Source organism: Heterodontus francisci, chromosome 2 (assembly GCF_036365525.1).
Source record: "Heterodontus francisci isolate sHetFra1 chromosome 2, sHetFra1.hap1, whole genome shotgun sequence".
Taxonomy (NCBI): Eukaryota; Metazoa; Chordata; class Chondrichthyes; order Heterodontiformes; family Heterodontidae; genus Heterodontus; species Heterodontus francisci.
Window position 1 is genome coordinate 8,757,168 of NC_090372.1, and position 27,798 is coordinate 8,784,965.

General features: G+C 43.0%; 1 protein-coding gene across 7 annotated transcripts in view; it reads left to right on the top strand.

The window, feature by feature from the left end:
- The window catches only part of nek11 (NIMA-related kinase 11), a 268,705-nt gene that overhangs the window by 95,976 nt on the left and 144,931 nt on the right, over positions 1-27,798 (top strand). For all 7 annotated transcript variants that reach the window (XM_068054185.1, XM_068054195.1, XM_068054212.1 and 4 more), the window contains 6 exons: positions 4,153-4,271; positions 6,017-6,081; positions 11,966-12,092; positions 21,423-21,572; positions 21,675-21,753; positions 23,980-24,065. In XM_068054185.1, the coding sequence (XP_067910286.1) occupies positions 4,153-4,271; positions 6,017-6,081; positions 11,966-12,092; positions 21,423-21,572; positions 21,675-21,753; positions 23,980-24,065 (626 nt within the window). The remainder of the gene's footprint in view (positions 1-4,152; positions 4,272-6,016; positions 6,082-11,965; positions 12,093-21,422; positions 21,573-21,674; positions 21,754-23,979; positions 24,066-27,798) is intronic.

The following is a 27,798-nucleotide window of genomic DNA, read 5'->3' on the forward strand; positions in this document are numbered from 1 at the left end:
TCAGGCTCCCTCAAGCACATAGATGAAATCTCCTGATTGCTATCTTGTAAATCTTCCACATTAAGCTTTAGTTGCCTGCTTTAGGAAATCAATACAGCAATACGCTTCCCTTGATTCTCATTTTCAGTGTCTTTGAATTGCCTAGGGATTCCCCTTTCACCTCTATCCACTCCACAACCATGCTTTTCTGTGTGGCTGATGACTTCCTGAAGAGGAATGTTGTTGCCTCTAATGGAGGTGGATGATTCTGGATTGTGGAAGTCATAAAAGCACCAAAACACTTAAGTCCATCATCCAAATTGACATCCTCTCGTGTCTTAAATGTCAATGTTGGGTTGAGATGGGAAATTTCCTTTTTAACTGTGAATCCATCTACTATATTTAGCTATTTGCTTTCCAAGTCGAGTTTTCACTGTGACGGGTGTAAGTTGTTTCCGACGGTACAGGAAAATTGTTTAGAAATTCAGTAAGAGGAGGTGCTTGAGGATGGCTGCTAGGGAATGAGGGCTTTTAACTTGGCCCATGACACCCCATAACAAGTACAGATCAGGTATAACCAGATCCATGGCACCACGAGGAAGGATCATCAAGCTCACTATCCGGCCCCTTAAACAGATGTTCAGGTCCAGTGACAGGCTCGGGGGTCTCTCTGCAACATGCTCTAGAGAGGGTCTGTCACAAAGGTGTGGCCTCCTGCATCCTGCACAATTTCACTATCCAGCGAGGATTGCCGCTCTGAAGGAAGATGGGTAAGAAGACAGATGGGGGGAGGCAAGTTTGGCACCAAGGGGAGCCCCCCACTGTCAAACATCTCCGGCACGAAAATATAGCAAGATAAGGGCAGTATTATTGTTATAAAACATGTTTCTTCTTGATTTTTATTATGAGTTTTTAGAAATGTTTTTCAAGGTTTTCTCAAAAATTTACTGTGTAAAGATAATAGCTCTAATGATTTATGTAAATGAATGGTGTGAATTTAAAGTCCACTTATAAATTTAAAATATGAACATATGAACTAGGAGCAGAAGTAGGCCATTCGGCCCCTCTAGCTTGCTCCGCCATTCAATAAGATCATGGCTGATCTGTTTGTGTCTCAAATTCCAAACTCCCATCTATCCCTGATGACCTTAGATTCCAATTGGGCAAGGGAATCAATCTACCCCCACCTTAAAATTATTCAATGACCCCGCCTCCACCACATTCTGAGGCAGATAGTTCAAAAGTCACACAACCCTGAGAGAAAAAAATTCTCCTCATCTCTGTCCTAAAAGGGCGACCCCCAATATTAAAATGGTGCCCCCTAGTTCTGGACTCACCCACAAGAGGAAACATCCTCTCCACAGTCACCTTGTCAAGACCATTCAGTGTCTTATATACTTCAATCAAATCTCCTCTCACTCTTCTGAACTCCAGTGAAAACAAGCCCAATCTGTCCAATCTTTCCTCATAAGACAACCTACTCATTCCAGGTATCAATCTAGTAAACCTTATCTGAACTGCCTCCAATGCATTCAGATCCTTCCTTAAATAAAGAAACCAAAACTGCAAACAGTATTTGAGATGTGGTCTCACCAATGCCCTGTATAACTGAAGCATAACATCCTTACTTTTATTTTCAATTCCTCCAGTGATAAAGGATAGCATTCCATTAGCCTTCTTTATTACTTGCTGTACCTGTTTACGAACTTTTTGTGACTCATGCACTAGAACACCTAGATCCCTCTGTACCTCGGAATTCTGCAATCGTTCTCCGTTTAAGTAATAATCTGCTTTTTGATTCTTCTTGCCAAAGTGAACAACTTCACATTTCCCACAATGTACTCCATCTGTCAGATTTCTGCCCACTCACTCAACCTATCTATATCGGTCTGCAACCTCCTTATGTCTTCTTCACAACATACCTTCCTACCTATCTTTGTGTCATCTGCAAATTTAGCTACGATCTCTCCCTTTATTTAAGTCATTGATATAAATTGTAAAATGTTGAGGCCCCAGCACAGACCCCTGCGGACTCCACTCGTCACATCCTGCCAATCAGAAAAGGACCGTGCATACTCTCCGTTTTCTGCCAGCCAGCCAATCTTCTATCACTGCTAATATGTTACCCCCTACACCATGAGCAATAACCTTTTGCGCAATGATCTTTTATGTGGCACCTTGTCAAATGCCTTCTGGAAATCCAAGTACAGTATGTCAGCAGGCTCTCCTTTATCCACAGCACATGTTATTCCTTCAAAGAACTCCAACAAATTGGTTAAACATGATCTCCCTTTCACAAAACCATGCTGACTATTCCCTATTACCTTGCGTTTTTCTAAGTGCCCAGCTATAGCCTCCTTAATGATCGATTTAACACCGTCCCCACAACTGACGTCAAGCTAACTGGCCTATAGTTACCTGTTTTCTGCCTCCCTCCTTTCTTGAATAGTGGGGTTATATTTGCTATTTTCCGATCTGTTGGAACCTTTCCAGAATCTAGCGAATTTTGAAAACTTAACACCAACTCATCTACTATCTTATTAGCCACCTCTTTTAAGACCCTAGGATGAATCCCTTCAGGACCCAGGGACTTGTCAGCCCACAGCTCCATCAGTTTGCTCAGTACCACTTCCCTGGTGATTGTAATTTCACCAAGTTCCTCTCTTCCTTCCATCTCCTGATTTACAGCTATTACTGGAATGTTTTTTGTATCCTCTATAGTGAAGGCAGAAGCAAAATATTTGTTCATTTCATCTGCCATTTCCTTATTATCTACTATTAACTCCCCATTCTCACTCTCCAGAGGACCAACACTCACTTTACTTACTCTTTTCCTTTTTAAATACCTGTAGAAACTCTTGCTATCCGTTTTTACATTTCTAGCTAGCTTCCTCTAATTTCTTTCTCCTGTTTAGCTTTTTAGTCATTCTCTGCCATTCTTTATATTCTGACCAATCATCTGACCTGCTACTCATCTTTGCGCAATTATATGCCTTTTCCTGAATTTTGGTGCTTTCTTTATTCTTTAGTTAACCACGGATGGTGGGTCATCCCCTTAGAATTTTTCTTTATAGTAGGAAGATACTTATCATGAGTATTCTGAAATATCCCCTTGAATGTCTGCCACTGCTTCTCTATTGATCTATCTCCTAGCCTACTAACCCAGTTCACTTCAGCTAGCTCAGCTTTCATGCCCACATAGTTGCCCTTATTTAAATTTAAAATACTAGTCTTAGACTCACTCATCTCACTTTGAAACTGGATGTAAAATTCAATTATATTGTGGTCGCTGCTACCTAGAGGTGCCTTTACTCTGAGGTCATTAATTAATCCTGTCACATTGCACAACACCAAGTCTAATATAACCTGCTCTCTGGTTGGTTCCAGAATGTGCTGCTCTAAGAAACTATCTCGAAAGCATTCTATGAATTCCTTATCCAGGCTACTATTGCCAATCTGATTTTTCCAGTTTATATGTAGATTAAAATCACCCATGATTACTGCCGTCCCTTTATCACAAGCACCCAATATTTCTTCTTATATATTTTGTCCTACATTATGGTTACTGTTAGGGGGTCTGCAGACCACTCCCACTAGTTACTTCTTTCCTCTACAATTCCTCATCTCCACCCAAACCAATTCTACATCCTAACCTCCTGAACCAAGGTCATCTCTAACTATTGCACCAATGCCATCCTTGATTAACAGTGCTACCCCTCCACCTTTACTGAGCTTCTTATTCTTCTTGAATGCCATATACCCCTCAAAATTCAGGACCCAATCCTTGTCATCTTGCAGCCACATCTCCCTGATGTTAAATGTACTCTAGATATTAAAATAGCAATGAAAAGCCACATTTGCATATTCTGGCTAAAGATTGACCTCTTTTGATCTTCTGTTAAGTATTGCAGAATCATCTATTTTATTAATGCAACAGAAGGATTTCAATAAAAACAAAAAATGCTGGCCATACTCTAGATGACCCTTCATTCCGACCTGAAACGTTAGCTCTGTTTCTCTCTCCACAGATGCTGCCTGACCTGCTGAGTATACCCAGCATTTTTTGTTTTTATTTCAGACTTCCAGCATCTGCAGTATTTTGCTTTTGGAACAGGATTGACTTGATGTGCAAGCTGAATTTGTGGTTCTGTGATTTTTTTAAAATGTTCTCAGGGTAGAGATCTGCAATGTAAAATTGAGGAGTATAGAAGAGCTGGTTGGACATTCCCTGAAAGCCAGGTTATCGAGTGGTTCATACAGTTACTGCTGGGAGCCCAGTACATGCATGAGAGGTACATTTCCTATCTGTTTTTCCTCTGAAGTAATTTTGTAGCCATTAATGCAATGTAATGTTAACCATTAATACATTTTCATTTTGTACATTTTTAATAGTGTATGACAACGTGTATTTTATGGATATGTGCTCAGAATTAAAAAGGACTATTTTACTGTTAATGTTTAATCTGTCTAAATCATTTCATGATTGTTTTTGTTATGTTTACAGAAACGTCCAAGGCCCTGAAATCACACAGTGAACACCTAGCACATTAGACATTTCCCTCTGCATTTTTTTAGCAGAAGCACTAGCCTATTTATTTTAAACAGGTTAACTGACGCTTCACTAAAATAGCTGCGAGAAATCTCAGACAACTGTGTTGTCTCCACTAATGGGGCCAAAGAATTACACATGTTGGCATTCATACGTGTTCCAGTAGTGCGTTTGTGCTTTCATGTATTCACTGGTTCAATGTTTGCTTAGCCTTTGGTTATATCTAGGTGAAGGGAAAAGAAAGAAAGACTTGCATTTATATAGCTCCTTTCGTGACTCAGATTATCCCGAAGTAATTTATGGCCAACGAAATACTTTTGAAATGTAGTCGTTGTTGTAATGTCGGAAATGTAGCAGCCAATTTACACACAGCAAAAGCTCACACAAACAGCAAATTAATAATGACAAAATAATGTTTTTTTTTTGTGATGTTGATTGAGGAATAAATATTGGCCAGAACACCAGGGATAACTCCCCTGCTCTTCTTCAAGATAGTGCCATAGGATCTTTTCAGTCTACCCTACCTGAGTAGACAAGGTCTCAATTTACCCTCTTATCTGAAAGACAACTCTGACAGCACAGCACTCCCTCAGCGGTGCCCTGAAGGGTCAACCTAAATGTTTGTGCTCAAGTCTCTGGAGCAGCACTTGAATGCACAACCTTCCAACTCAAAGGCAAGAGTGCTATCCACCGGGCCATGGCTGACGTTATTTATTTATTTACCTGATTCCTCCTTGCTGGCCCTAGGAGCTTAGGAACAGGCCATTCAGCCGCTCAAACTGGTCTCAACAAGCATGGCTGATGGATGAAAGAAATAGCAGAAGAAGGAATTCTGGGGTTAGGTATAACTGTTCAGTTTTTTTTTTGACTCTCTGTTTTCTAACTTTAAAGAATCTGGAAAAGGAGAACATCAGGAATGTCTGTGCATTTTCTTTGTAATTCTGCTTCTCGATTGCAGTCACACTGTTTCTCACTAGTAAACGTTATAGGATATATTTTTAAAAAAGAGCTTTTAACTTGTGTGTACTCCTGAGAATCCTACTGCCGGAACAAAGAAGGAAGGGCATGCAGGCACTACACATTTTGTAGGTGTGAGCAGAAAGCAGAGATGAGAAGTATTTTATTTTTTGGGTTGCTGTCAAAATGTCTTTCCCTTTCGTTAAAGAAAGCTCTTAGCATTGACAGCTGAATGTGGCTCTGATTTAGGCAATTATCCAATCACATCAACTGGAGAGCTTGTAGACTGCTGTTCCAAACAAGCAGATGAAGACATTTAATTGGGAAAAATAAGCATTTGTTCATTACAGCTTATGCAGTCATTGTTATAATCGTCAAATAATCTTGCCACAAGTTGAGCAGAAGCATCTATTTATAGTTATTTTATTATTTGAACACTTTTTTTTCCCCCTTTTTAGCTACAGGAAACTGGCTTTTTTCTATAAACCTGTGACGCAACTGACTGAGTTTTTTTTAAATTAACCTTTGTAGAAGAATACTTCACAGAGATCTGAAAAGCAACAACATCTTCTTGAAAAATAATCTTGTAAAAATAGGTAAGAAGTGCCCAAAACTGTTCTTGTACTGAAAACGTCTTCCTGTTTCCTTGAATTTGCTTTATGGAGTGTGCTACCCATAACTTAAGAGGTAACTTTGGCACACCTGTATTTCTGTAGCTAATATATTCATCTGATATGCCAACCAAATGAGCACTAGCTCATTATTTGCCGAAGAATGTTGTGCCTCTAGGGTTCTACTTCCTTCATCACTGAAACAACCTGTCCTGCTTTTACCTACCAGCATTTTATGCCAGCCTTATACTTTTATCATTGACGTACGTTCTGTGCACAGGAATTGGCACTGAAACACATCATAATTATATACATGAAACTCCACTATATTACATGTTGCATTGCTAACCTTTACAACTTCTATGAATAAGTATACAGTACATTCCACCTAAACTCTATCTTCCCAGTTAACCCAGCCTTCAAAATGCAAAAATTCTTTCTCTGATGAATCATCAGCCAAATAATGAAGGAATGTTTATAACAACTTAAGAGAATTTTTCATTTTATAGTAATCCTGAAATACATGAATCCAAGATATGCTGTATTAATCTAAAAGCAAAATACTGTAGTTGCTGGAAAACTGAAATAAGACCTTGAAATGCTGGAAATACTCAGCAGATTGGGGGAGTGGGACTAGCTAAATTGCTGTTGCAGAGAGCCAGCACAGACTTGATGTGCCAAATGGCCTCCTTCTGTGCTGTAACCATTCTATGATTCCATGTTAGGGCAGGCAACATCTGTGGAGAGAGACACAGCATCAACACTTCTGGTTGATGACCTTTTATCAGAACTGAATTTGAAACATTAACTCTGTTTCTCTCTCCACAAATGCTGGCAGATCTTCTGAGTATTTATTTATTTACAGATACAGCACTGTAACAGGCCCTTCGGCCCACTGAGTCTGTGCCGACCAACAACCACCCATTTATACTAACCCTGCAGTAATCCCATATTCCCTACCACCTACCTACACTAGGGGCAATTTACAATGGTCAATTTACCTATCAATCTGCAAGTCTTTGGCTGTGGGAGGAAACCAGAGCACCCAGCGAAAACCCACGCGGTCACAGGGAGAACTTGCAAACTCCGCACAGGCAGTACCCAGAATCGAACCCGGGTCCCTGGAGCTGTGAGGCTGCGGTGCTCGCCACTGTGCTGCCCTATTTCTAGCATTATCTGTATTTATTACATGTTATATTAATTTTGTTTTCCCGCTGGCTTTTCAATGACATTAAAATTGAGCTGACATTTAACTGTTAGTGGGTGAAGCTCTGTTATATGTACATGTAGACACATACAGATGTCTACATTCTCTGGGAGGAGGGTTATGCGATAAATTTAATATCATACTGAAAAACAACAGCATCATTTTTTTAAACAAGATTTGTCTTAAGGTCAGAGACAAATGATTTTTCTGTCAAGAAAAATAGCTTGTTTACAATATAAAATGTTGTATGATTGCCTTCAAGAATGATGTCCCTTTAAGATCTTAGTATGTTGATGAGCCAAGCAGTCATGTGACTTGGAGCCAGAGTCGCTCTGCAACTGTAACACCCAGAGTAAGGTTCGGTAAATAGTTTGCTCTGTACTGTACATACTAAGTTAGCTGTAATGATCCTCTTTGAGATCATCAACTAACTGTACTCTACGCATCTCATTTATGTTGCATCAGACAACATAAAATAACTCATTATATGGTGGCAGCTTTGGTGAGAAGACAAAGTCTGAGGTTGAAGACCACGGTTAAAACAGCTCTGAAAATGGCCTTTCCTACAGTCGAGAGAAAGTTCAAGAAAAATACTGGCTCAGTGAAAATAAAACTCACCTCAAGCTGTAGGAGACAGAGCACTGAAGGACAGGCTACAAGTAAATCGGGTGAGAGATACTGCTTTTTAAAAAAAAGCTTTGAAATCCTTCAAAAGATTTTTTTTTTTCAAAAACTCCGTGTAGAAAAAAATGGGTTAAGACCTGACTCCTTTCCCGAGCTGATCGAGGTCAGCACCCTTACAAGAGGCATCCATTGGGAAAAATGTGGGAAAACCCAGATCACTGCGGAGTCTTCATCCATGCAGCTAAAGTTTTTAAAAAATTAAACTACTCAAGTGTAAGTAAGAGCTTCCAGTCAGGAAGCCACAGTTAAAAAAAACATTAAAACCACTCGAGTGTGAAGGGCATAAAAAAACTCTTTAAAAACCCATTGAACCTCCTATTGAACAGCTGAGTAAACAGAACAGGCCTAAGTACTGGAAGCAAGATAAACACACAGTACTAGCTAACACCTGCTCCTGTCAATCAAAGCAGCTATAATAAATAACAGAGTCTCTTAAAGGGAAAACAGTGCAGAGTCATAGAACAAGTGTTAAAGCAAGTTTTAAAGCAAAAGAACAGCAGAAATATGGATACCAAATTTCCCAGCATGAACTGGAAGGCCTTGGATATCCTATCCGAGTTCCAACTGTTCAAACAAAGAATGCAGTTATTCTTCACAGACCAAATAATTGTATAACCAGAAACACAGGCTGTAAAAATACTAATAGCAGTTGGAAATGAGGGATTACACAGAATCAATACCTCTGGACACTCTGGTGAGAACCAGGAAGATCCCACAAAGATATGGAAAGTGCTAGAAAATCAGCTCCGATTACGAGTGAATTTTAGAATTCATCGCCTGGAATTGATGTCCTCCAGGCAACAGCCACAGGAATCAATAGACAAGTTCATCAGTAGATGCTGAAGTAAGGAGAACGAATTCGACTTCTCAGAAACTGAGCTGTTGGATCGAATAATGGAGCTTGTGATTGTATCAACATTGAAGGGTTTCAAAAAGACCCCTGGGGAAAAGGAAAGGTCACAGCATTGATGTGCTGCTGGAAGATGGCAGGAAATATGAAGCCATTGTAGCTGGACAACAGCACCTGCAAGCACTAGGTACAGCCAACAGTATCGGCACCATAACCAGGTCAAAAAGAGCAAGCAAGCTGTGTGGTAAGTGTAATTCGTCCCACACTGCGAAATTGCCCTGCATTTTGTGATCTGTGCAAGGTGTGTGGTGCAAAAGGACACTATGCAAGAAATCTGGCTCCAAAGCTGCAGCCAGAAGTCACAGTAAGACACAAGGAAACAGAAGTCAGGCGCAGCAGCAAGGAGAGCGGCAGAGAACTGTGTAAACACAAGCTGATGCACAAAGTCCACAGTGAAACAGACCTGAGTTAAGACTCAATGAGGGGTAATTCTCAGTCAGAAGACGATCAGGCGTTCCACATTGTGATCCTGACACATCACGTTGATGAAGTCAAACAACTGGAAGCTTTCGCCACTTTAACATCACGTACCCAAAGAAAGCTGGCAAACGTACACTCAGGGTTAAGATTGACGCTGGCACTAATACAAATATCCTACCAGTCCAAATACTCAAAGATATATGCCAGAGTCATTGGAAATTAATGATATAACTGACAACTGCCAAGTTACCTGCATACAACCCATTGCTTGCAGTGGCACACTGACAATGCAATGCAGATATGGCAAGTCGGCATGGAAACCACAAATGCTCTACCTTGTAGGCACGAGCGGACCAGCAGTGGCAGGACTACCAGCGTGTAAGGACCTCAACATCATAACCATCCACAAGGTCACCCATTATGACAGAAGAAACCAAAGGGAAAATCTCCAAGGACCGGAACCCACTCGCAGACTCTGACCAGCATCAAATGGTGCAGTCTGGAAACCCAGCAACAGCAGAACTATGCCGTGCCTTCACTTCTGCTCTCTGGAGAACTGCCAGCACCACAACAAGCCTGAAGGGACAGGTACTTCCATGAGGCCAAGTATCCCTCCCCCAACACGTCCTTGATCAAGAACCAGGACACAGTCATGTGACTCAGAGCCAGAGTCACTCTGTAACTGTAACACCCAAAGTAAAGTACTGTAAATAGTTTCCGCTGTACTGTACATAATCTTCTTCTTCGGCCTCCTTGTCTCGAGAGACAATGGGTAAGTGCCTGGAGGTAGTCAGTGGTTTGTGAAGCAGCGCCTGGAGTGGCTATAAAGGCCAATTCTAGAGTGACAGACTCTTCCACAGGTGCTACAGATAAAATTGTTTGTCAGGGCTGTTTCACAGTTGGCTCTCCCCTTGCGCCTCTGTCTTTTTTCCTGCCAACTGCTAAGTCTCTTCGACTCACTTTAGCCCCGCCTTTATGGCTGCCTGCCAGCTCTGGCGATCACTGGCAACTGACTCCCATGACTTGTGATCAATGTCACAGGACTTCATGTCGCGTTTACAGACGTCTTTAAAGCGGAGACATGGATGGCCGGTGGGTCTGATACCAGTGTCGAGCTCGCTGTACAATGTGTCCTTGGGGATCCTGCCCTTGGGGCAGCTTATTACAGCTAACTTATTATGTACAGTGTACGATCCCCAAGGACTGTAAATAATAAGTTAGCTGTAATAAACCTGTTTGAGATCTTCAACCAACTGGACTCCACGCATCTCATTTATGTTGCATCAAACAATATAAAATAACTCATTACATAAAACAATCAAAAATATGGCAACAAGTGTTTAATCAGTCCAATCTATCTCACTTTAAGTGGATCTCTCTCTCTTGCACACAGCCACTTTGTTAGATATCATCAGAACAGAAACATTCAACTCACTCAAAACTCACTCACTTGCAGAGAGTTAAAATTGGGCCCAACGTTAAATGTTTCTCTCTCCACAGATACTGCTTGACCTGCTGAGTTTTTCCAGTCTTTTCTGTCTATAATTCAGATTTCCAACATCCACAGTATTTTGCTTTTCCACTAAATATTAACTGTTTACATGACTTTGCCTCAGCAAAATCTCCAGAGCCATTCAAGAAGTTTTTTTCCAAAAATATACTTTATTCATAAAACTGCATAACAGTTCAAATTTGACATCACATAAAGTGCAACACTGATCAGTTTCTTTCAATACAATACATGAGGTGCCTCACTACACTTGCCATTACAGGTTATATTTACAACGTACATTTACATTTCATGTCAAACATTGGTGCATACAGCACGAGGAGTTTTACATAGTTTCCAGCCCCTTGGCAGACTATGGTAGGAGGGCCTTAGATGTTGGTTTTTCCCCATTGTGCCTTTGCCCCAAGTTTTAATGCATCCCTCAGCATGTAGTCCTGGGCCTTGGAATGTGCCAGTCTGCAACACTCAGTTGTTCACAGCTCTTTGCGCTGGAAAACCAGCAAGGTTCAGGCAGACCAAAGAGCATCTTTCACCGGGTTGATGGTCCTCCAGCAGCGGTTGATGTTTATCTCAGTGTGCGTCACTGGGAACAGTCCGTAGAGCACTGCGTTATGGAGCTGTTCGGGATGAACCTCGACAAAAACCACTGCATCTCTTTCTAACCTGATTTGCGAAGGCACATTCCAGAAATACATCGATAACAGTCAGTTAATAGGTATCTAGCTGCTAATGTGGTTCCTTTGGTAGATTATCTTGATGGCTAAATAGCCTGTAGCATCTGTACACATCTTTGTGACAGTTTGCTGTTAGACATCTTCACAGTTACCCTATAGGATTCGAGCTACATAGTAAGATAACTGAGGCACAGTTTGCCTCTTGTGTTCCAGATGTCAGTGGAGCTCTTCTCAAATCTGAACATTCAAGCTCTCGCTGCATCCAAATGGCTCAGGTGCTGGCAGTCCAGCACATGAATCTAGCAGAGGACTGTCTAGCTGTAAGGGCTGTAAAAAAGGCTAGGAAATGGTCAGTGCAATATGTCTGTTTTCCTTCAATTAAAACAACGTTAAAATCTGGCCATGTATTTCTCAGCCAGATTTCGATTTCTTAAACAAAAAACAATTTTTTGTTTTGAAAAAAGGAGACTTTGGAGTTTCTCGCCTTCTGATGGGTTCGTGTGACCTGGCAACGACTTTCACTGGGACGCCCTACTATATGAGTCCAGAGGTCCTCAGTCACCAAGGTTATGATTCCAAGTCTGACATATGGTGAGTGGGTAGTCAATGTGTTCTGATGAAATTATTTCCAAGGCTGGCAGGATATGACAAAGTCATGTCTGCATCTCCTTTGGATCTACTTCCATTTATTAATAATTTCCTTAAGATTAACTTGTCCGTGGAAGATTCATTTATTTTGTTAACCTGTTCACAGACTGATCCTTGTTTATAGGGACTCCACCCGCAGCCAGTCAGGAGCTGGTTTCCTATCTGGAATTGAATACTGCTGGAGATGTGCAAGAATGCCCTGGATTATTTGCCTCTTTTCTCTGTCTTGGGAAGCTCCTGGTTCCTCCACTGCGCCCCACGATGACATGACTTCGATCAGGAGCTTGGTGCATAGCATGCGAACATGTCTTCGTGTTCTGTAGTTGAACAAAATGGGGATCCAAAATGTTGTACCTCCCTCCCGCTTAGGACAGTTTCTTACCTGTTCTGCGTGGCAATGGCTAGCTCCCTGCATACAATTCATGGCAACTAACTTCCTTTCGATCCATGTTGGGAAGACTGAAGCTACTGTCCTTGGCACCTTCCAAAAATTCTGCTTCTGTGCCATTGATTCCATTCCCTTTCCCTGGTCACTATCTTAGGCTGAAACAGATTAGTTTCAGCTTCACTTGACCATCACCCATGATCATACCGATCTACACTGGCTCCCCAACCCCAAAAATTCAAAATCCTTGCCCTTGTCTTTAAATCCTTCAATGGCCTCATCTCTACCCATGTCTGAAAATCCCTCCCAGCATTTCTTCGATCTCTCGCTTCTGACTCTGACCTCTTGTGCTTTCCCTTCCCTAACATCACCCCACCACTGGCATCTATCTGTGAACAACATTCAAGGTGCTATATAAATGCTATAACTGTTATGCTTGCCTTATATACAACCTGGAAAATTGCAATCTGCATTTTCAAGATAATTTACAGTATTCGAGACAAGCATACAAGCCTCCTGGGAATTGAGAACTTGTCCATAGCATTGGATTTATTATCTTATTGGAGACAGGAGAGCAGATGCAAGCAGATATGTTACTAACACATAAATGCTAGCCTTGTTCCAAATAAGTTGACTAGTCTTTTCCTCAAGAATAATAACAGTTAATTCTGTAGTTTTGTGATTGATGTAACCTCAGGTATTCTTGTTTTGTTTTATTTGTTCATGGAATGTGGGTGTCACTGGCAAGGACAGCATTTGTTGCCCATCCCTAATTGTCCTTAAGAACTGCTGCAGTCTATGTGGTGAAGGTACACCCTCTGTGCTGTTAGGGGGGGGAGGGTGGTGGGGGGGGCAGTTCCAGGATTTTGGCCCAGCGACAGTGAAGGAACAGTGATATATTTCCAAGTCAGGATGGTGTGTGGCTTGGAGGGAAACTTGCAGGTGGTGGTGTTTCCATGCGCCTGCTGCCCTTGTCCTTTTAGGTGGCAGAGGTTGTGTGTTTGGAAGGTACTGTCAAAGGAGCATCATTGACTTGAGCTGATAGCATAAAGACTTTGCATCTTTTGTTTTACTGCTACCTATCTGTATACATGAATGCAAAGCTCAGCACAAATCAATTTAATGGAACTTAGCTTCACTATTTAAAGCTTAAATTGTTTGCCACTCTTTTATAGGCTTGTAAATATTTTTTTAAATGTATGTTTTTATGTTTATGCCGGGTTACAGGGTTTAGTTTAGATATCCCACCATGGCAGATCATAAAATTTGATTTCAATTGATAAATCTGGAATTAAAAGCTAGTCTAATGCTGACCATGAAACCATTGTTGATTGTTGTAAAAAAAAGAAACCCATCTGGTTCACTAATGCCCTTTAGGGAAAGGAATCTGCTGGCCTACATGTGACTCCAGACCCACAGCAATGTGGCTGACTCCTAACTGCCCTCTGAAATGGCCTAGCAAGCCATTCAGTTCAAGGCAATTAGGGATGGACAATAAATGCTGGCCTTGCCAGTGACGCCCACATCCCATGAATGAATTAAAAAAAACATGCGAAAGCCTTTGCTTCCTATTCTTTTGTCTATCTTTTACCACTGGGGAGTTTTATCTTAGTGAGTTATATAAATGTAAACTGTTGTCCTATAGTAAAATTGTAAATTTATCTGCATAGAATGCTATTACAAATTAATAGAATGCGCTCAGGATTTGGAATAATGCACTTACACATTTGGATGCAATTTATATATTGAGTAAAACATGTACCTGTTGTAATGATAGTTCCTCGGCAATGTTAATGGAATGGTGAATGGGTTAACGCAGTGAGAACAAATGCCTCTTGCTTAATTTGCTACAGAGCTATGTACAACAGTTACTGTTGTAATTCACACAAGTTCTGCTCAAGTTCTCTTTCATGCCTTAATGAGTCGGGGTGCCTAATTCCTGGCTCCCCAATTAGTGTATAAAAATTGGGAAATTGTGCACCAGCTTTACTCTCTCAAAACAGGAAGCAGATAAAAATCCAAGTAAGCTTAGCTGTTACTTCTCGATCCTAAGCATCTGGAAATAAAAGTCAAGATAGGAAACTAAGCAAGTTTTTGTTTTTGGGTGGCAAGCGTGAATGTATTTAAATTATTCTGTTCAAATCAAATTGGTAAAAGATTCCAATATCTCTGGTCGACCTTTAATTGCTTTCTGCTGATGTTTCCTTCCTAGTGAGAGAAAGCCAAATGCAATAAAGTCTCTCCCCTTATATTTTGTTTCTTCTTTTTGAACATGCCAACTCTGCCTCATTTACTGTTTGCTACGTGGATTGTATATTAAAAAGTCTTGAAAGAGTCAAACTTGGATATATTTTCATATAGGTAGCATTTTTTTAAAAATGTGATTCAACAGAAACTTCAGCCTTTATTTGTATTTTCCAATATTCAGGCAACTCCCTTTATGCTTCGAAATGATGGATGATAATCTGTATGGATTGATGGGAAGTGCTGCTCCCTAGAATTGGTACTGCTAAAGATTTGCGTTTATATAGCCCACCAGATGTCTCAAAGTGCTTCACAGCCAATGAAGTACTTTTTGAAGTGTAGTCACTGTTGTAATGTAGGAAACGCAGCAGCCAATTTGCACAAAGCAAGATCCCACAAACAGCAATGTGATAACGACCAGATAATCTCTTTTTGTTGATTGAGGGATAAATATTGGCCAGGATACCAGGGATAACTCTCCAGCTCTTCTACGAAATAGTCCCGTGGGATCTTTCACATCCACCTGAGAGGGCAGATGGGGCCTTGGTTTAATGTCTCACCTGAAAGGTGGCACTTCCAACAATGCGGTACTCCCTCAGTACTGCACTGGAGTGTTGGCCTTGATTTTGTGCTCAAATCCTGGAGTGGAGCTTGAACTCACAACCCTCTGACTCAGAGACGAGAGTGCTGACACTAAGGCCGGAATTTTACCTTTGGTGATAGGCTGGAGGTGGGAGATCTGGCAAAATGGCGTGAGAAGGCATTGATGGGGGGAGGGGGAGAGGAGGTGGGGGGGTGTCTGACGTTTTCTTGCCCCCAGGCCCATTTTGTCAGCGGTGGGAAAACTCGCAGACATGCCACCTGCCAGGAGCCCAATTGAGCCATTTATGTGGCCAATTAAGGGCCTTTTCCCACCTCTGTGGAGGGGCCCCCCCAACGGCAATGGCTGTCCCTGCAGCAATGGTTCCACCTGCCCTTAGCGACGCCCCTCTCCTTACCCCCACCTCACAACAATTGTCGTGGCCTGCTTGCCTGCTTGGCCTAGGTGTCCCCAGACCCCACACTGCCTTTGAGGACGCACGGCCATTAGTGTGCCCTCATCCTGCAAGCCCCAGCAATGGCCACCGTTAGTGTCCTTCATAGGGACATCAGCCCCAGCGGTGACCTCTTCATTGGCCACCGCCGGGAATACGCCTCCTTGGGTCCCGCCACCTGCCGAAGTGGGACCTATCCTTGTCCCTGTTCCTTTTCCTCATCTATGTGCTGCTCCTTGTGGCTGTTTGGAGCCAGCTGGCTGGTCTGGAATGTGAACTTTCCACCCACAGGCTACTGGCTCTGTGCGTTCTCTCCAAAGGTCGGCTGCCTGATAGTTAAAATTTACCCCATTCTATCTAACAAGGTGACCCAAAAACCACATTTTCCCCTCAAATCTCTACCAGCTGGATTTTGCTGAAGTGGGGCATCTCAGACCTGCTTGTGCATGTTTAGGTTTTAAAATGCTTTGCCTTGTAAGTTACCGTATGTGTGAGGTGGTAACAACAAAATCTGAGCCATTGAGAAGAGTGCCAGTGACAGAGTTGAGCGTGCAGCCAAATGTTGGTCAGGATTTTAACAAGGTTTATTTTGGGCTAAGCATATGCTTTAACACAGTGATTCTCAAACTGGGATCCATGGATTCCTGAGGGTTTGTGACACAGGGCCGATCTCAAGAGTAAGCAAGGGAGCGGTACCTGATTGCTCTGCTCTCTCCGTACCCCTGCTCTCTGATCTCTCTCAGCTCCTGCTCTTTCCCTGCTACAGCTCTCTCCCTGCTCCTACTCCTGCTCTCTCCATGCTTCTGCTCCTGCTCTCTCCCTGCTCCTGCTCTCTCCCTGCTCCCTGCTCCTCCTCTCTCCCTGCTCCGTGCTCCTGCTGTCTCCCTGCTCCGTGCTCCTGCTCTCTCCCTGCTCTGTGCTCCTCCTCTTTCCCCGCTCCTCCTCCTCTCTCCCTGCTCCTCCTCCTCTCTCCCTGCTCCTGCCCTCTCCCTGCTCCTCCTCTCTCCCTGCTCCTGCTCAGTCTGATCTCCGGCTCTCTCCAGGTTCCTGCTTTCTCTGTGCTTCTCCCAATCATAGGCAGACTCTTCAGTGAGAAGCAGGCACACCCGTCTCACTGATATCTGTAAGTATCTCTCTGTTTTCTTAAAAGCATTAATAAAAAATGTTTACATGCAGCACTTTCATATTATGAGTATTATAATTTAGACTTGTTGGTTGGGCGGGGGGCGGTGTCAGTGCTTACTAATCCATCTAAAAAGTGATCCTTCAACCAAAAAAGTTTGAGAACCGTTAATTCAGGGTTCATCAGTTGGCAACTTTCATCTATCGGCCAAGAAGCGTGGTAATGGGGTTGCTTTTGGTTCGGGTTCTGATTTTGGGACCAGTTCTGGCTCTGGGGCTGGGTCCACGACAGCTGCAGGGTTAACCTAGAGAACTGCCAATTGGAAAGGACATGGTCAGTGTTGCTGCTGCTGCAACAAGACACGTCACTCAAGTTCAGTAAGTGTGTTTTTGAAGAGATCCCCCTCATTGTGTCACATTTTGAAGTTGAAAACTAGATGGCAATTTGTGATGGGGCGTCCACCTTTGAACTTTCTGTGAGCTGTCAGCTTTTCTTTAAGGGCGCTTTGTCAGTTTCTTTTTTAAAAGTGGCTGAGCAGCTTTTGCCAAATTTCTAAATTGCCTTGCATGAATCATTATTTTGCAAGCTATCGGCTTTCAGTGTTGTTGGCAAAATTTCCTTTCAGAAAGATCTTACTATGGTTTCTCACTAATTGCTAATAAAAATACCTTTGGGAAATAGAATGCAGTGTGAGTCAACATTATACATCACCTGATCACAAAGCTGTCCATTATCACACTGCGGGCTGATTCTAATTTAATTCTGTTTTATCTCTGGCAATGCAGCAGCTGCACATTTTTCTGGCATTTACAGCACAGCAACAGGCCATTCAGCACAACAGATCTGTGCTAGTGTTCATGCTCCACGCTGGCCTTTCCCCACCTTTCTTCATTCAAACCCATCGACATATCCTTCGAGTCCTTTTGACCCTCATGTCTTTATCCTGCTTCCCCTTAAATGGAAAAGCAAAATACTATGGATGCTGGAAATCAGGAATAAAACCAGAAAATGCTGGGAATATTCAGCAGGTCAGGCAGCATCTGTGGAAAGAGTAACAGAGTTAACGGACGGGATTTACCCGTCGGCGGGTGGCAGGCTGTGAGGCTGCATCCGGTAAAATTACTGAGCCGGTTCCGCTGCTGGCAAGGGTGGGCTCGGGACTCCCATTAAGTTGGGGTCCCAAAGACCGTGGTAAAATCCTGCCCAAGCTTTCTGGGTGATGACCTTCCATCAGAACTGAGTTTGAAACGGAAGGTCACAGACCTGAAATGTTAACTCTGTTTCTCTCTCCACAGATGACGCCTGACCTGCTGAGTATTCCTAACATTTTCTGTTTATATTCCCCTTAAATGCAATGTTTTTAATTCAGTCGTGGGATGTGGGTGGCGCTAAGACAGCATTTATTGCCCATCCCTAATTGCCTTTTAGAAGGTGGTGGTGAGCTGCCTTCTTGAACCGCTGCAGTCCATGAGTACTGTTAGGAAGGGAGTCCCAGGATTTTGGCCCAGCCAGTGTGAAGGAATGGCAATATAGTTCCAAGTCGGGATGGTGTGTGGCTTGGAGGGGAACTTGCAGGTGGTGGTGTTCCCATGCATCTGCTGCCCTTGTCCTTCTAGGTGATAGGGGTTGCAGGTTTGGAAGGTGCTGTCGAAGAAGCCTTGGTGAGTTGCTGCAGTGCATCTTGTAGATGGTACACACTGCTGCCACTTTGTGTGGAGGGAATGAATGTTTAAGGCGGTGGATGGGGTGCCTATAAAGGCTGCTTTGTCTTGGATGGTGTTGTGCTTCGTGAGTGTTGTTGGAGCTGCAGATCCAGGCAAGTGGAGAGTATTCCATCACACTCCTGACTTGTGTCTTGTAGATGGTGGACAGGCATCGGGGAGACAGGAGGTGAGTTACTCGCCTCAGAATTCCCAGCCTCGGACCTGCTCGTGTAGTCACAGCATTTATGTGGCTGGTCCAGTTTAGTTTCTGGTCAATGGTAACCCCCAGGATGTTGATAGTGTGGGATTCAGCGATGGTAATGCCATTGAATGTCAAGGGGAGATGGTTAGATTCTCTCTTGTTTGAGATGGTCATTGCCTGGCACTTGTGTGGCGCGAATGTTACTTGCTATTGACTTCAACCACTCCAAGTGGTAACACATTCCACATTCTCACCATATTTGGAATTTGTGAAACTGCTGTGCATTTTCATTACATTATACTTCCAGGAGGACATCATTAATACATCATGGTGTCTTTGCACAATTGTGCTTTTGCTGCCAGTAATGTGGGCTCATGAATTGAAACCATTAGGCCCTTTGGGTTCTGGTAGCTCTGAGAATAAGGGGCAGGGGTCATTGGATCTGTTGGTTGGGATCATGACACTGAAATTTTGACAAGGGTGAAGTGGCAGTCTATCCTTAGGCAAACCAGTCAAAGAATTACCATTTACAGAAAACCGTGCTCATCTGATTAGCAGTCACTGATCTGTCAAGGTCACATCTCTGAGGGGGTTAAAGAAAGTAATTAAACTGAATATAAAAATAGTTATATTTCACTTGTACCCCGTGATGTGTGCATGTCGCAAGGAAATGATCACTTCATTTACTCAAATTATGAAAATTACAATATTCCTGGTGCCTCCATCTTAACAGAACACTATGTTTTTCAGAGAAACTACAACATAGAAACAGGTCACTCAGCACAACCAGGCTATGTTGGTGTTCATTCTCCTCCAGACAAGCAATGGTCCTAATCCCACACACTCACCCAGTTCCCATATCCTTTGCTTTAATCATCTGTCTGAGCTGACACAGCCTCTGTTTCAATCTGTATTCCACAGCCTCATAATCCTCCTTATATAAAAGAGTTCACTCCTGTTTTCTGTCCTGAATCTCTCACATTTCATTTTATTCTATGTCCTCATGTTCTAGACCCCTCAATTTAGCCAAAGTTTAGTTTAGTTTAGAGATACAGCACTGAAACAGGCCCTTCGGCCCACCGAGTCTGTGCCGACCATCAACCACCCATTTATACTAATCCTACACTAATTCCATATTCCTACCACATCCCCACCTGTCCCTATATTTCCCTACCACCTACCTATACTAGGGGCAATTTATAATGGCCAATTTACCTATCAACCTGCAAGTCTTTGGCATGTGGGAGGAAACCAGAGCACCCGGAGGAAACCCACGCAGACACAGGGAGAACTTGCAAACTCCACACAGGCAGTACCCAGAATTGAACCCGGGTCGCTGGAGCTGTGAGGCTGCGATGCTAACCACTGCGCCACTGTGCCGCCCTGTTTTGTCTTATCTTCATAATTTTGAAGAGCTCTCTCAGGTTGGCACAGACTCAATGGGCCAAATGGCCTCCATCTGTGCTGTATTCTTCTCTGATTCGACAAAATCACGCCTTAATCTCCTGTTTTAGAACAGAATCATAAGGCCTCATTTTCCTTTCAAGGCTGGGAAACAGGCATCGCGACTGTTCTGGGTCCCGATCCCACCCTGGAGGGAGCAGTTACAAGCCCCAATTTTCACGGAGGCTGTTTGTTAATTGCCTGGAGGGCGGTTTGGGCGGCGAATCAGTGGCCGCGGGTGTGGGAATGGAGGCGGGACTGTGCGAGTGTGGGCCCGAATTAAACAGACCATGGCAGCCATCACTGTGGCTGTGTGATTACGCAGGCTTGTTCCCTTTTATAGTACAAAATAATATAATGGTTCCAGGGATGAGGGATTTTAGCTACAAGGTGGGGTTGTTCTCCTTGGAGCAAAGACGATTGTTGGGAGATTTGATAGAGATGTGCAAGATTATGACAGGTTTAGATAAGGTAGGCAAAGAAAAGCTGTCCCATTAGCTGATGGTACAAGGACTAGGGGATACTGATATAAGGTTTTGAGCAAGAGAAACAGAGGGGATGTGAGGGAGAACTTTTGATTTCTAGTTCTGATGAAAGGTCATTGACCTGCAACTTTAACTCTGTCCCTCTCTTCACAGGTGCTGCCTGACCTGCTGTATATTTCCAGCATTTACTGTTTTTATCCCTTTTATAGTGTATGTGTTCACTTTCATAAGAAAATGAAAAAGACCTTTTATAAATTTGCCATCAGTATTAACTGTTGAACAAAACAGCTGTGATTTTTGTGAACTTCTTGTATTCTATCCAGGATGTACATTTCCAGAATTTGTCGACAATTTGCATCCTTTGACTCTTCTGAAGAGAAATACTGGCAGCAAGATAATATTAGATCGTACAATTGCTCCCTCTTCATTGTCCAACACAATAGAATGGGGGGGGGGGAGTTGGCATAACTGAAAAATTATTATTGTCTATTGAGAAAATTCCCAAATCTAGCTTGAAACCTATTAATTGTACTTAGTCCCAATGCAAATAGCCAAAGTTAATTCAATGTTTTAATTTTAGACTTTAGTTACTTCCTTCTGTTGTATACTTTATACATATCAGAACATCATATAGACATCTTTCATCTCTCCCAGGTCTCTGGCATGCATTTTGTATGAAATGTGCTGCTTGGATCACGCATTCACTGGGCATAACTTTATGTCAGTCGTCCTGAAAATCGTGGATGGTGAGACGCCATCATTGCCAGACAGATACTCCAGCGAGCTTGATGCTGTCATGACAAGGTACATGTGCCTTCAGCTGAAAATAACGTCCTGTCGGCTTGTCTGCACCACTGCGTATTTCCATAAACTCCCCCTCAATGTGTTGCACTTTCTTCCTCACAGCATGTTGCAAAAGGATCCATCACAACGACCAACAGCTGTGGAAATTCTCAAAATTCCATATATTGACCAGCAGCTCCAGGTATATTTCCACTGCATTATGCTTATCCTCTCCAACTTCAATCAATCGTACCACAGGGAATGGTTGAGGCAAATAGTATAGATGCATTTAAGGGGAAGCTAGATGAGCACATGAGGGAGAAGGAAATAACGGGTTATACTAATAGAGTTCGATGAGGAAAGACTGGAAGAGGCTTGAGTGGAGCATCAATACCGGCATGGGCTGCTTGGGCCGAATGGCCTGTTTCTGTCCTATATATACTATGTAACATCTTTATTTTCACAGAAACTGAACTGGACCAGCCTCATAAATATTGTGGCTACAAGAACAGGTCAGAGGCTGGGAACTCTGCAGCTCCTGAGTCCCCAACGTCTGTCCACCATCTACAAGTCAAGCGTGTGATGGAATACTCTCCACTTGCCTGGATGAGTGCAGCTCCAACAACACTCAAGAAGCTTAACACCATCCAGGACAAAGCAGCACACTTGATTGACACCCCATCCACCACCTTCAACATTCACTCCCTCCACCACCGACACACAGTGGCTACAGTGTGTACCATCTACAAGATGCACAGCAGCAACTCAGCAAGGCTCCTCTGACAGCACCTTTCAAACTCTCAACCTCTACCACCTAGAAGAACAAGGGCAGCAGATGCATGGGAACACCTCCACCTAAAAGTTCAAGTCACACACCATCCTGACTTGGAATTATATCCCCTTTGCTTCCTTGTCACTTGGCCAAAATCCTGGAACTCCCTTCCTAACAGCACTGTGGGTGTACGTATACCACACGGACTGCAGCAGTTCAAGAAGGCAGCTCACGACTATCTTCTCAAGGGCAATTAGGGAGGGCAATAAATGCTGACCTTGCCAGCAGCGTCCACATCCCATGAACAAATAAAAATAAGACATCCAGAATGATGCACCATTGTAATGTTAAATTGTAATCTTAAATTTGCCCTATTTAAAAAACCTTGCTTACCAATTTTAATCCTGATTGGCTGAGAGTGTGCTGGAGGCAGATTCAATTGTGGCTTTCAAAAGGGAATTGGATAAGAACCTGAAGAGAAAGAGAATTTGCAGGGCTATGGGGTAAAGGCGTGGAAGTGGGACTAGCTGAGTTGCTCTTGCAGAGAGCCGGCATGGACTCGATGGGCTGAATGGCCTCCTTCTGTCCTGTATTCATTCTATGATTCTATGAAATTGTGAACATCAAAAGACTCTGTGACCAGTTTTCCACTCTGCACTCCTGACAGGTTTCCCTCCCTACCTGCCTTGCTCAGCACCGTATTTGCTCCTTGAAGTGGCAACTAGCCTGTAGCAAGCACTCAGCCAAAGCCTGACCTTACAAAATGGTGATACCATCCCTTCCCCAGTTCTGGGAAAGTAAATTCCCCACATCTGGTGCACAATCAAGTACAATTGAGATTGAGTGTTTTCTTTATCGCTCCGTGTTTATTTTCTCTTTGTCTCCCTGTGCCAATTCAGAATGCGGGGGGAAAAAAAGCTTTTGGCAAATTATGCAGCTCTCTTGCTCATTATACAGAGCACTATAATTAACAGCTGCAGGAGGAAGTGGTGAAAACAGCTCTGGGCCTTTTCATATTGAGACAGCAGGCAGGCTGGAGAGTATTAGGAGACACTCTTTCATTTGCTGACAGATAAAGGGGTCGCCAAGCCACAAGAATAAAACCTGAGCAGTTTCATCAGTACCTTCAAACAAGTCTTTGAAATGCATTCAGTTTTGGCAGCGTGTTCTCTGCTGACAGGAGCTGCCATGTCAGACAGTGATAGAAGGGTAATCGGAACTTGGGATTTACTGACGGGAGCTGTCATGGCAGACACTGATAGATGGGAGGCCGGAACCTGTGATCTGAATAGAAGTGATACTGGGTTTTCTTGCATTGTACATAAGATAGCATACTTAATGTAAGCGAAAACCCATTGTTACAGGATTGATGCATTATATATAATATTCCAGTGAAGAGACAGTAGCTTTCAACTTGGACATTTAATTGCTTTCATAACTGTGCCTTGTTATCAATAGTTTTGATTTGCAAAATCCAATTGGGTTTCACAGCTTTTGGTTATTTACACAAAAATGCCTGTAGCTGTATTTCCTAATTTTCTTCATTCAGTCGCTTTGGTTTTGCCCCATTTAAAAAACGTGGCACAGTGTAAACTTTCGAAGCACCGACAGTGGCACCTTTTAATCGCTGTGTTTTTCCTTGAATTTAACTTACAGAACATCAAATGCAAGTTTTCAAATATTACCATGAAAGACAGGACAATAACCTCCCAGAAAGAAGCTCTTCAAATCAGGAATGCTTTGTAAGTAAGACCCAGTTCAGTAGACCTCAAGGTTAGTCTTCATTCAGGGGAATAATTGTACTGATGCTGGGCTATGCACCTTAAGGGTCAATAACCTGTATTCCCCAATACTGACTGACATATTGTATATTTCCAGCATTTTTTTATACCAGCCATTAAATGTTGGGTCTGCTGGACCTTAAACCTTTGGTGCTAGTGGTTGGTCTTATAAAAGAACATTCATCTGGGCTACAGTGCCAATTGTCTGCCAAAAATCTTGGCTCTTTGGTGTGTGACAGAGGGGAACATAGGGACAGGTGTAGGTCATTTAGCCCCTTGAGCCTGTTCCACCATTCAGTCAGATCATGGCTCATTTCTATTCTAACTCCATTTACCTGCTCTGGCTCCAAATTCCTTAATATCCTTAGCTAGCAAAAATCATTTGACTGCAGGTTTAACGTTATTAATTGAGCAGCCATCCACTGCGTCTTGCGGGAGAGAGTCCCACACTTCTACCACCCTATGTGTGAAGAAATACTTCCGAACTTATCTCCTGCCGATCATTTAGGGCTTAAAAACAATAAATCTGAAGAACGCTGCCTCATTATAATGTTTAAATGACCAACCCACCACCTGCAAGCGGATTGGTCGCCCCCTCCCCCTGTCCCGCCTCCATTAAAACTGGAAGTGGGGAGTGCGGTTTTAGATTTTTAACATTTTTACATTCCACCTGACACAAACCCACTCGTTTTGGGACGGTTAAAATTCCCACCTTGATCTGAATAATAAGGCAGTGATTGAATTGGCGTGTTGAAATGGGTACAACAAAAGGATTCTTGGGAATGACTTTGGCCAGAAATATGATCGAGAGGTTGAAATTCTTTAGATTAAGAACACAGAAAGAAAGAAGAAGAACATGGTAGCAACTTAATTGTGAGATTTAAATGGTTTAGTTAGTGAATATGGATAGCTAAGAGTAATTACAGAAAGGGTTCAGATGTTTTACATATAAAACAGTGGCAATGGGAAGTGAATTTCTGTCAGTAATCTAACTGAGGCTCAGATCGACTACCTCAGTGCAGATTAGGAATCCAACTGAACCCTGAACCGTTCCTAGTTTGTGCATTTTCCAGATGGGGAATCTTTAAATCTATTATCTGTTGGCATTCTTAATTCATGTTGTTAAACCTTATAATTTACAGAAAGGCCTGTTCTTTTTTCTGTACAAACAGTATCCTAAATTGCAAAGCAAGTCCTTTGTTCTGTGTTGATGGCTGTGACAATATCACCGCAGTGCAAGTTGTTCTGAACCAGGGGCTTAAACCCCAACCCTGACGTACTCTGATTGAGGGATTGGTGCTCACTGCCTATCACTGTTGCAGGAAACACGGCAGCCAATTTGCACACAGCAAGCTCCCATAAGCCGCAATGTGATAATGAGCAGGTAATCTGATTTTTGTGATGTTGATGGAGGGATAAATATTGATTAGGACACTGGGGAGATAACTTCCTTGCTCGTCTTCAAAATAGTGCCATGGGATCTTTTATGTCCACCAGAGAGGGCCTTAGTTTAAGGTCTCATCTAAAAGACAGCACCTCTGACAGTGTAGCATTCCCTCAGTACTGTATGTGTCAGTGCTCATGTATCTGGCATGGGACTTGAACCCACAGCCTTCTGACTCAGGGGTAAGAGTGCTACCCATTGAGCCACATCTAAAAGCTGAACCTTCAACTTTGTAACCCTATCTTTCTGATGATGTCTTCCCTTGGGTGACTTCACTTGGCCTGTCAGTTGGAGACAATTATTAGTTGATGGAATGCGTGATAGATTTAACATAGTACAGCTTCATCATGAAAGGAAATTTTAATAAATCTTTGTAAATCCCTCAATATTGTTATTCACACCTGAGTTCCAGGGTTAGGGTAACCAACTGCTGTTTTTGGTGGCACATCCACATCCTCCCCAATATTTGAACTTTCTCTTTGCCAGTGAGAAATAAAATTAAAAATATGTTGGCATCCATTTTGTAGCTGCTATTTCCACTGATAGAATGCCCATTATTTCAGGCTTGAGGGACATAAGAACATAAAAAATAAAATCTGGAGTAGGCCAATCGGCCTTTCGAGCCTGCTCTGCCATTCAGTACGATCATGGTCGATCTTCTACCTCAACTTCACCGTCCAGCTACAGGCCTAGAAATTCACTGACATGGCACCCATTTTACAGGCATAAAACAAGCACTGTAACGCTGCCAATATGGCGGGTTGCATGTGCCGCACATTCTGTGCCAGAAGTGTGTCACCCGCCATATTGGTAAATGCTGAAGTGCAAGCATTCAGGGCCTAACGCCCAAACCAGGACTTAGCCCTTTTGTATAAACAAATAGAGGACTGTTTCTCTGAAATTGGGCTACTCTGTAGGCAGCCAATGCTGGTCACTGTGTTCTGGATAACCAAGGCTACACATGGTCTAACGGTGATCCTTTGAGGGATTCCCTGAAGGCCATCATCAAAATGGTATGTTTTTCAAAAATAATTTATCCCAATGTGAAGCAGGAATGCTCTTCCCATCTCCACTGCAATCCCAAAGACCATTTCCAGCCCCCAAGTGGCCCCTTCACGATTGCCTGCCCCCAACCTCTCGATCACCTTCACCCCCTTCCCGAACCCACCCAGATCTCCCACTCTCCTCCATTGCCTTTCCCCCTCCCAGAACCTGCCTGGAAGCTGCTGCTAGAGACACATTGGCCCAAAATTTACATCTGTTTCACCTGAGGCATTGGGCCCAATATTGGGTGTGCCTTGGGCCTGCCCATTTCGGCACAAGGATTGTTCCCTGTGCCAAGTTCACACTGGCAGGCCAGCCCTATCCAATTTCACCCCCACAGCACTTTTTAAATTTTGATAGGTTAAATATATCGAAATATATTTAAGTTTTGCAGTGGGTTCTGTCCCTGAACATGAAGTTATGGGCATTTGCTTTGACGTATATTAGGGTGAAACCTGGAAATAAATAAAGGAACAAAGCAATAACTCCACATACATAAGAACATAAGAAATATGAGCAGGAGTAGGCCATTTGGCCCCTCAAGCCTGTTCTGCCATTCAATAAGATCATGGCTAATCTGATTGTGGCCTTAACCCCACTTTCCTGCCTGCCCCCCATAACCCTTGACTCCCTTGTAAATCAAAAATCTGTCTAACGCAGCCTTGAATATATTCAATGACCCAACTTCCACTGCTCTCTACTTCCAAAGATTGATCCTTTGAGAGAAGAAATTCCTCCTCATCTCTGTCGTAAATGGGAGAGCCCTTATTTTGAAACTGAGCCCCCTACTTCTAGATTGTCCCACGAGGGGAAAGATCCTGTCAGCATCTACGCTGTCAAGCCCCTTCAGAATCTTGTGTTTCAATAAGATCACCTCTCATTCTTCTAAACTCCAATGACTATAGGCCCAACTAGCTCAACCTTTCCTCATCAGACAACCCCTTCATCCCAGGAATCAGCCTCGTGAACCTTCTCTGAACTGCCTCCAATGCAGTGCACCTGCTGTTGTCATGCAGAGGCAGTATTGGGGAAAATGAGATCGCAGGAGCAAAGCAGGAATCCTCAATTAGCAGAAGGATGGACATTTTAGACGAGCTGATGTGCATTACTCAGTCCTATCATCAGGCACCACTGGGAGCTGTGCTGACAGCTCCTGTTTCAGTGTGGGATTCCTCTGTTAGGATCAAGCATGCATTGGAATCAGAC